This window comes from Vombatus ursinus, unplaced genomic scaffold (genome assembly GCF_900497805.2).
Source record: "Vombatus ursinus unplaced genomic scaffold, bare-nosed wombat genome assembly UNPS02015175.1, whole genome shotgun sequence".
NCBI lineage: Eukaryota > Metazoa > Chordata > Mammalia > Diprotodontia > Vombatidae > Vombatus > Vombatus ursinus.
In genome coordinates this window covers 1,869,613-1,879,805 of record NW_020954953.1, presented here as the reverse complement: position 1 = coordinate 1,879,805, position 10,193 = coordinate 1,869,613, and the positions used below count along the sequence as shown (strand labels likewise).

The window sequence follows — 10,193 nt, the reverse complement described above, 5'->3', positions numbered from 1 at the left end:
CAACAACAACAACAACAACAACAACAACAACAACAACAACAACAACAGTCTGGAGCAGTATGTAATAAATGATTAAATGAATGGTACAGAGAATATATGCTGTAGTAGTTCCCTTTCAAAAATGAGCATTCAGTTATTTGAATTATGTACAAAGGAAAAGGGACGCAGGTGGCGATGTACTGGTAAACATCTACCAATTGGCCCTCCAAGAAAAATTATATATGACATACTTTTAATTATTATCTGCATTATTAATATTTTCTCTATCACTTTCATAAGTTTAGAAAGTCCATAAAACAATAAACCAAACCCAGTATCTGTAGCGTTTGCTTATTTCCAAGGTGCAAAAGCTCACACTCAGAATTCAGCATTTGGCTTTTTTGAGCCAATGCAAGTTAGCTTCCATCCACCCTTGGATTTATGCAGGTTCTTGAAGATTGAAAAGAATTTGAATGGGAAGAGAGGAGTGTGGAAGGGCATTTCAGGTGGAGGAGATGAAGTGAACCCTGAATGTTGAGGTGAGAAAGCATGAGGTATATTCAGGGAACTATAAGTAAATCAGTTCAATTTATTTTATTTCAAAGCATTCTATTTTATTTTATTTTTTGCTTTTCGGTGAGGCAATCAGGGCTAAGTGACTTGCGAAGGGTTACACAGCTAGTAAGTGTCAAGTGTCTGAGGTCACATTTGAACTCAGGTCCTCCTGACTCCAAGGCAAAGCTGTATCCACTGCGCCACCTAGCTGCCCCCAAAGCATTCTATTTTAAAATAATATAACATGTGTAATGTATGAGGAAACAATAATGATACCATTTCTTTATGAGGAACATTCCTTTGTTGAGTCCCAAATTTATTTAAAAGACTTCTTTAATTAAATATCATCCCCTTTAGTATCTCAATGTTGTCGTGTGGTGATAAAAAAATTGTATTATTAATGTTGGGGAAATTACTCCTGTGTCTAAATGGAGTCAAGCAATGTGTTTACATTTAGGTTAATCATTTTAATGGCCTATCCAGATCACAGCTAATAAGCATAATGGCTATCTTAATAGTGTATCACATATCAATGTGGACCTTCCTTACATGTTTTTACAGTGCCTTTGAAGAAACCTACCTATCTTTATTACCTCGTGATTTATTTTGTAGAATGATTTCTATACATTCTGAAAGGGGATAAGGATTTAGCCTTTTATTCTTTTAGGTTGTGTTATCTATATTCTTGGAATAGCTCTGAGTAAATGAATTAGGAACAACTGGATAGTGACATTACGTGCATTCAGTGGTAACTGTTTAACAACTGGCTTTCTAAGATGCCCTCCCCCCCACATAATGTACATACAAACATACACACACCCCCACACACCTCCCCCCACACACACCTGACAGACTTTTAAATTATTAACATTTTTCTCCATCATTTTTTAAAGTCTAGACAATCAATAAAACAATGAATCAATCTCTGATTTGTGGCGTTTGCTGGCTTCCAGGTGTAAATGCTTATACTGTAAATTTAACAATCTATTCTTTGGTGCTGGGAAGAGATCGCTTCAACATAAGCCTGCATGCAAAGGCATTTCAGAACCAGTGTAGTCAGATGGTTTTGCACTTCAATCCAGAAAAGAAATAGAAAAGTCATCAGGGGCTTGAGTTGTCAAGTAGCAGGCAAGTAAATGGATAAACTGAATCATTTTTTTGGGGGGGTCAATTAATACTCAAAATAAGTAACAGAAGCTTAGTTGAAGTAATAATTGACATCTACATTATAATGACTGGTTATTGATGATAGCATTCTAAGGGATCTTAGAGATAACAGTCTGATGCTCTTATTTTAGAAAGGAGAAAATTAAGGTACAGATTTCTCAAAATGACTTCTAATTGCTTAAAAATAAAACCCAAGCTCCTCAATCTATTTTTAAGGCTATGGAATGTGATCCCCACAAGCTTTCTTCTTTATTTTCTCTTCCACTACTCCTCCTATAGATCCCATGATCCTGTTAAAATAATTAACCCTGAAAAAGCCTATACTTTCCTGACATGCCATGACTTTACTTATGTAAATCTCTCCATCTGAAAAGACCTTCATCCATGTTACCAAATGTCAAAAACCTACCTAAAAGGTCCAATTCAAATGCTCTTTTACCTAAATCCTAAATTTTGGAGTTTGCATGCCCTATAAAGTTTTCCCTAAGTCATCTCAATTCCACTTTCTAACATTGGCTCTAACTCACATCATTTAAAAAAAAATCTCCAATATAATATTATATTCTGACAGGTATCATAGTTATTTCTGAACTTATTTTATCTACTCTACTAGGTTGTACAATCCTTGATGCCAACGTCATATCATACTCATTTTTGTATCCTTTGTAGAATCTTGCGTAATTCCTTATATTTCATACCTTATATTAATAATGATTCAATAAAATATAAGGCCAATAAAAATTTGGTGACTCGATATTAAAACAGTTGAGTTCATGATGAAGTATCAAATTGTACTTAGGAGTACCTTAGCCTGTGATCAGTTTATTTTGAGGCTTAGATTTACAAAATGAAATTAACTAATTCATGCATTGTCTAAATAAATTGCATATATAAATATGTATGTATATATACACAATAAAAAAAAAAGGCACTTATATTGAATGAATATATGTACAAAGTAAGCCTCACATCTATATTTGGACTATTTTACATTGTTGCCGCAGAGACCTGATGAAGTCTATCTGAGATAGATAAAATATTTCAGATCAACTAAAGCCTCTTTAGCATTTGTCCTTCAACCTCAAACTCTTTTTAGTGTCACTATACCAACACAAATATTTCAACCTCTTTCATAAACTCTGTGGAGGTCATGATAAAATTCTCTACACTTTCCATATTTTCTGGGAAAAAAATCCTCAGTCTTTGTAATTCTTGCATGTAGCTTTCCTGAAGAACTCTTTAAAATGTTCTGCTTTGATATATATGTGTGTGTGTGTGTGTGTGTGTATGTATACATATACACACACATATATGTATATATGTATATGCACATATATGCATGCACATATATACATATACATATACACAATGATGATAACAACTGATCAATTATGTGCAACTAAAGTAAAGTTAAATAATTATCTGAGAAATTAAGGCAACATAAATTTACATTGTGGTCCTTCAACTACCTGAACTAGATAATTATTTGATTCTTTTATTTTTGGCTGTTATGTTGTCCAAGTTAAATGAGTAGTTATGTAGGTTCTCCACTCTTCATAGACTATAGAATCACCTTCTCAGAGGCTATGTGTATTAATAAACCAAATGTTTATTAAGTACCTCCAATGTGTAAGCTACTGTGTTATGTCCAGGGAATACAAAGTTAAAAATATGACCCAAGTCTTTCCCTTGAGGAGTTTTCAATCTATTTTGTTTGTGTGTGTGTGTGTTTGTGTGTGTTTGTGTGTATGTGTGAAATGTAAAGGGAGATGTATGAAGATGTATAAATGAATAGTTGAGAGAATATAGTTGCTTTGCTTGTCTCTAAATGAAGTGTAGACATAGACTTTGCCTCTTACTGCATTTATTCCCTTCCCAACTGACTGGTAGTATTCTGTTGGGATTTGTTAATCATGATCATTGTCATAATTCAAAGAAGTATATGATACCCTATTCTAATCTTCAATCTTTAAAATATAACTGGAAATTTTGAGCTCCTAATAAACAAATGTAGAAGGGGCCTGCTTTCTTATTTCCATATCTATATGTAACTCATTTGTCTATAGCTAAGCAGGCAAATCTTTTGGGGAAAAAAATAAATCACAGAATAGATGGCCTTTCCTGGGGATATTTATACATGTGAATTATATTCTATTGGGTAATTGTTGTCATTCTCTAAAATGTGACTGCAACTACATCAATTTTTAAAATGATTGTGGTAAAAGCCAAACTTTTGCTTTGACCTGATATGACAGCTGGATATTTTCCAGAAGAAATGAAGCATCTCCTAGAAGGGACATTTTAATACATCATTTTGTCTGATCATTTTACTTATCACTCATAGAATTTAAATTTTAAAGATAAATTTCTAAGTTCTAAAGATTAGATTCTGCTGTCAAGTCAGTGACTGAAATGTTTATTCCTCTTTGAAATACTCTTCTTGCCTGAATTGATATGGCCCCAGATCAGTTTTTCTCAACTGCTGTCCTATGGACCAACATAGACCAGCAGCACCATCATTAATTTTTGATTAATCTGTAAAACTTTTACCACCATAAGACCTTCTTGAATCCTATGAACTTGAAAAAATTGAGTCATCCTTCACTTGTTCCCTGTTCCTTTTAAAGCATAGCTTTTCCCCTGCTCTGGATTTCTCTTTCTCCCCAGTTTGTAGCCTCTGTTTCCTGCCCTCTAATAACTCTGAGGTCATGGATGATGGCATGGGTCCATGGTAGGGAATTTTGCTGGCCTGAAGTATAGTTTGGATCAGGAAATCCTGATCTAGATGGTATTTTTGTGATATGTTTTTTTCTCTGGACATTTGTTCTTTATTTTTGTTGCAGGATATGGAGCATGTTTTTATTAAATATTTCAAGGACAAGGAATATCATGACTCACTTTTTGACTTACGGTTTGTAATCATCCTGAGGACAGGAGTAGTGTCCCTTTTATTTTACTTTTTAAAAATATAACCTTGTGTTTACTTACTTAAGATCTTTGTTAAAAGAGAATAAAGAAACTTGTGGACTGGAAGGAACCCCAGGGATCATATAGCTCAATATTCTCTTGCTATTTTATAGTGGGGAAACTGAGGTTTGAGGATAAGAAATGGTCTGAATAAAGTCATGCAAGGAATTAGTGGCAGAGCTGGGATTAAGCCCAGGCCTCCTGACTCTGAGTCTAGTGCTTTTCCCACTACATTAATTTTGGTCACAATCAGTATAATGTAGGGAATTTGAACAGATATGAAAAAGGATACTACCATATTTCATCCTTATAGTCATTTGAGCTACATTTGTTCCTTTTATTTTCTTTTTCTCAGAAGAGGTCACTCAAATGTACTGAGATGTTCTAGTTACTCACAAGCCAGAAGATGAACTACTAGATCATTCAGAACTATTTACACAATTAAAAATACTACCAAGAAATGAATATTTCACCAAAAGAATGAAATATACAAAATTTATTATTATTGTTGTTATTATTATTATTATTGTGGTGCTTGTAACACCCCTGCCACTCAGTATCTTAGTAAAACATCTAAAGCCACATTTGCATACTTCCTTAATACTAGAGTCAGTATTTTTTATTACTTCTACCTGTCAAAGTGCTGATTTTATCTCTGCTGCACAACAGCATCACTAGTGTGCTACTACGTTTCCTTATTGATTTGAGTACAGTGTTCTATGATGTTTTCTTGTCATTTACTTCACGATTAAAATGTATACAGGGAATGTTTATTTCCTTTGGTTTTATATTGCACTCTTACTATTATCAGGTATTTGTTTAATCCTATAAAATATTGATCAAAATACTTGTAAACTTGTTTCCTTAAATATCAGTTGAATAAAGTAAAAAAAAATCTATTCTTGCAGTTAAGTTTCGTTGTTATTGAGGGTTTTTGTTTGGGGTGATCTTCCAAATAGCTGTGACCTTATTGAGTGTTGGAGGGTATAGAGCTTAATATCACTTTCTCTACAAGCTTCAGTGATACCCCCCTTGCTAGGCAACAAACATTCTGAGGTGATTCCATTGAAACAAACTTACCCAACTTGAAGCTTCATCCTCACAAACTGGAAAAGCATTAACTTAGCTGTTTCACAGAGATTTCCTTCTCTGTGGAATTTATCTTTAGAATTTAAAGAACAGCTGAGAATGGAGAAAGGGGGGTTAAGAAAAGACAGGGAGAGTCACAAAAAGGGAGATTTCATATGTGGGATGAGAGAATTTCCATATATTCAGTCAGTTGCTTTGAGATTTTCTCTGTTCAGCTCCTGTGATGTTTCAATATGAGATAATTCCTTCCTACATCATTCCTACTGCTTGATCCTCACTGATCTGGATCCTTATTGATGGTGAATCCTCACTGATTTGGATAAAAATAGTCACTGTCCCTTGTAAATAAAAAAGTGAACTGAGAGTGGTTTTAGAGAGCTAAGAATAATTCAGTGCCATCTCACTCTGTGCCCTTGTGCTAGTTACTCAATCTCTTTGTGCCTCAGTTTCTTCAACTGTAAAATGGACTGTAATGTACTTTCCAACTATAAAATCTCATAATTCTATTAGCTTTATTTGATTTCATTACTATGCATCTCTCCTTTCTATTTGAAACTTGTGTTTTTTTTTTAGTGTAGATTCTAAAAGTTCCTTGGTTTTTTTCTTTGATATGTAGTTTTACTTTAAAATATGCAAGATTAACGTTATTTTAACTTTTTAAAAGATGGCTTCTCCTCTCAATTCTTTGTATCATTCCATCTGTTGTTTGTATTACTTTCAATAGATGGTGCTCTTTTCTTGGAGATGTTACTGCCATCTTACTCCTCTTTAGAAGATCAGAGAAATTAATTTTGTGTTTAGCCAATCACTGATTAAAGAAATGTGATATATAAGCACAGAAAGAACTATTCTAGGCAATTTTTTTTAACATTTTGGAGATGAAAGTGTTCTTTAATCACTTTTAGGTGATTAGAGATCCTCATTGAGGCAAATTATCATCTGTTGAAAGGTTAAAGCAAACATTAGAAGTAAATCTTAAATGTCATACTCAGTACATATCTATATATATGTATATAGATATATACACACACATATACATATATAATATGGTTAAAAACACCAAATCAGGAATTGGTATTCAAATGTTAATTTGAGAGAAATATTTAACATTAAATTTTTGTAAGTTGTAAAACATTTTCATCACTCCCCTCAGCCACAGCACCATCCAAGCACTGAATATATACAGACACACTGCTAAGATATGGTCTTTTCTCCCAGTACATCTGGAATTTCTCTATTTGAACAGGAAGTTGATCAGACATAAATTAGACCTCAAGATTAGGTCATTGAACAAATGCACTGAATTTTAAAAGTGTAGTTTGGAATTTTCTCTCTAGTAACACTCTCTGGCACTTGAAGCAGCAGAAGTTTGGCACTGATCTGTTATTTCCAAAAGGTTTCATTTCTTTCAGAAACTTAAAAACAAATAAAATTAAAAAATGAACCATACCGGTGAAACCTTCATAAGATTTCCTTATTCCGTGAGACTTTCATGCAGACTTTTCCAGTGCTAATGGAGCTGCTAGCTGGCTATTTCTCTGGCATCAATGATCCTCACAACAACATCCTAACATGCTTGTCCACAACAGAAATCAATGTTTGAAATAAAGCTCTCTAGGACGAACTTAAATACAAGGTGTCTTCCCATGGACTTAAAGGGTAAGGGGCTGTGGATCATGATGGAAGGTTGACAGTGGAATGGAACATGTCTGTGGGAAAGGTGACAATTTTGTCACCTCACAAGATCACACCTGGGAAATCTAAACCTCCCCTACTTTCTAGTTAAGGAAGAACAACTAGAATTCAACTACCATTATCTTCAAGTCACTCTTCTTTCAGCTCAGGACAAGGAAAGCTACTTCTCTACCTCTTCACCAGCAGCTCTCCCTCTGCTTCCATTGAACTCTAAGTGAGAAAGCACTGTCCTGGGTTATGCTTTTCAATTGCTGCTCGTCTTTTGCCAGCACACCTTTGACTTTCACAAAATTTTGGTTCTTACTTAATTCGGCAGAGAAACGGAAAAGTGAGCTTTCCCTTTTATCGTGCACCGCTTCCCTCCACTCCCCACCCCACCTTGCTTTCTCCTACTTCCCCAGTATATCTTCTCCCTTCCTACCGCCAAACCTCCAGGCTTCCTCCCTCCCCCAAGTTGACTAATGGGATTGAGTGTCTCAAGCGTGCTCTTTTTGCCTTCGCGGCCAGTGAACCCGTCGCTTGGGCCACTGGCTGCTTTCTTACCTGATAATCACGTACATAACCAGGAAGTTTCCAAAAAGCCCCACAACGCACACGATTGAATAAAGGGCCATGATGGTGATGGCGGTGACCATGGAAGGACTTCCAGTCGGTGGACACGGGCTGCCGCCCCCAACCCCCAGATCGGTGCGGTTGGGACCGCTGCACGGGTCGGACAGGTTGCCATCCAGGCGGGACAAGTTCATCCATGCACCGGATGGAGGTGTTGGGGAGCAACTGGAAGTGAGAGAGAAAGCGTCAGAACAGCCACTGGAATTGGCTGGAAAGGTACTGCTGTCCATGGTTCTGACGGCGGTCTAGGAGTCCAAGTTCGCGAGGTAAAAGCCGCAGTTTAGTCTCACCAGGCTGCTGCTGCTACCGCCGCCACCGTTCTTCTTGCTGCTCGCGAAGAAACCAAATTGCAGCAGAGAGAAGAGAGCAAAGCCAAAAAAAAAGGGGGAGCTCTAAACGTTTGACATTGTCTTCTACTAGTAGCCCCCTCTCATCCCGTGCACACACACTGAGGCGCAGCTCAGGAAGGGGTTTAGGAGGGGTATGAGGCTGGGTGAAGAGGAAGGAAAAGGAAGGAGGGTGGATTTTGCGCAAAGCTATTCAAGTAGTCTGTCTCCCCACTAGGCTCTCACATGTGCCTGCATAAGGTTACGTGTGTAAGTAAGGTGGGTGGGTAGAGCAGGGAGGGAGGGAGAGAAGGAAGGAGGGAGGGAACGAAGGAAGGAGGGAGGGAGAGGGAGAGGAAGAGGGAAATGGGGAGAGAGAGAGAGACAGAGAGAGAGACAGAGAGAGAGAGAGAGAGAAGGAGAAACATCAAGGAGAGGAGACTTTGATTCTCCCAGTCTGGCGTTTTTTCACTTTTTAATATGGCATGAAAGACATAAGACATTGCACCACAATCCCTAAATCACGACTCTACTCCTTCCTTTTGCTCTCTGTTGGGAGATGGTGACACTCAGCTCTTCTATCTTTATGCCTTATCTAATCTCATTGTTTCCTTCCATATCTACAAAAATGGAAAAAAGAACATACCCTTTAGTATAACTAACTTAGATCCCTTAATCTCTCAAGCCTAGTTGAAAAACAAAAGTCCTTCTTGGATAAACAAAGGAAAGATAAAGCAAGTTTAGCTGAGGTAATTGTTTCACTGGTCCCCTTTCTCAACTGTTCCCAATGAAATCGACTTAATCCCATCAACTACTTTTCTTCTCCAGTGTTAAGGGAGAGAAGCTGATGGATAGCAGTTTAGATCACATATAGTACAGAAGTCGCCCAGGAGGGGAGCAAATTCATAATTGATCAGAATAAGGTATCCTTCAAGTATTAGCTGCCAGGTAAAGACCTTCATTTGTCACTTTCTAACAACAAAGAGCATTACAGACTATCAGACACCAATTGGCTTGTTTTGTCTGACAGCATTTGCTTTCAATGAGACTTTTACTTTCTGCATTTAGGATGGTTGTCCAATGGAATTTAAGACTCTCTCCCCTTGAAAAGTTATAGGAATTACCAAAATAAAACAAACAAACCAACCAACAGCCAAAATAGAGCATAAAGTATAGACAAGTAGTTTTGAGCCCCTTACATTATGAATGGCATGTACGAATTATCTTAAAATTATCTGAAGATAGAAACTTCTATAGGCTAGAACTACTTTTTAGAGGACAAAGCTTCCATAGACCAAATATGAGACAAAATGGTGTAGTGCAAAGAACTCCAGCGGGGAAGTTAGGAGAGTTGCAGTCTAGTCCTGATCTGATCATTAACTAGCTCTGTAATCTTTGACACATTATGTCTATCTTAGCCTGTTTTCCCTTCTCTTATTCAGACCAGAACATCCCTGGTAGCCCTCCTAATTCTAAAACTCTTTTGTGTGTTGCTAAAAAGCACCACTCTGTAATGGTCTGAGGTAAAAATCTCATGGTGGGGAAGGGGGAAGATTAAGAATCATAAAACTTCAAGGAATCTCACAAGATTATCTGGTCTAGCCAACTGCCTTTAGGAAGAAAGTAATCATTGCTCCTATTTTGCAGATTGAATTATTTCTGGAATATCTTTTTTTTCCCTCTAAGTCAATAAATAATCATATTTACTTTGGGGAAAACATGTATAAATCAACTTGTGCCCATTTATTTTTAAATGAGAAGATTAATCCAGAAACCACTCAATTCTTCCTTTATGCAAGGGGA

General features: G+C 36.6%; 1 protein-coding gene across 1 annotated transcript in view; it reads right to left on the bottom strand.

Annotated features, from left to right (window-relative positions):
- The window catches only part of LOC114031546 (mu-type opioid receptor), a 45,354-nt gene extending 37,060 nt beyond the window's left edge, over positions 1-8,294 (bottom strand). Inside the window, exon 1 of the mRNA XM_027846691.1 lies at positions 7,996-8,294. Within this exon, the coding sequence (XP_027702492.1) occupies positions 7,996-8,294 (299 nt within the window). The remainder of the gene's footprint in view (positions 1-7,995) is intronic.
- Between the last annotated feature and the right edge of the window lie 1,899 nt (positions 8,295-10,193).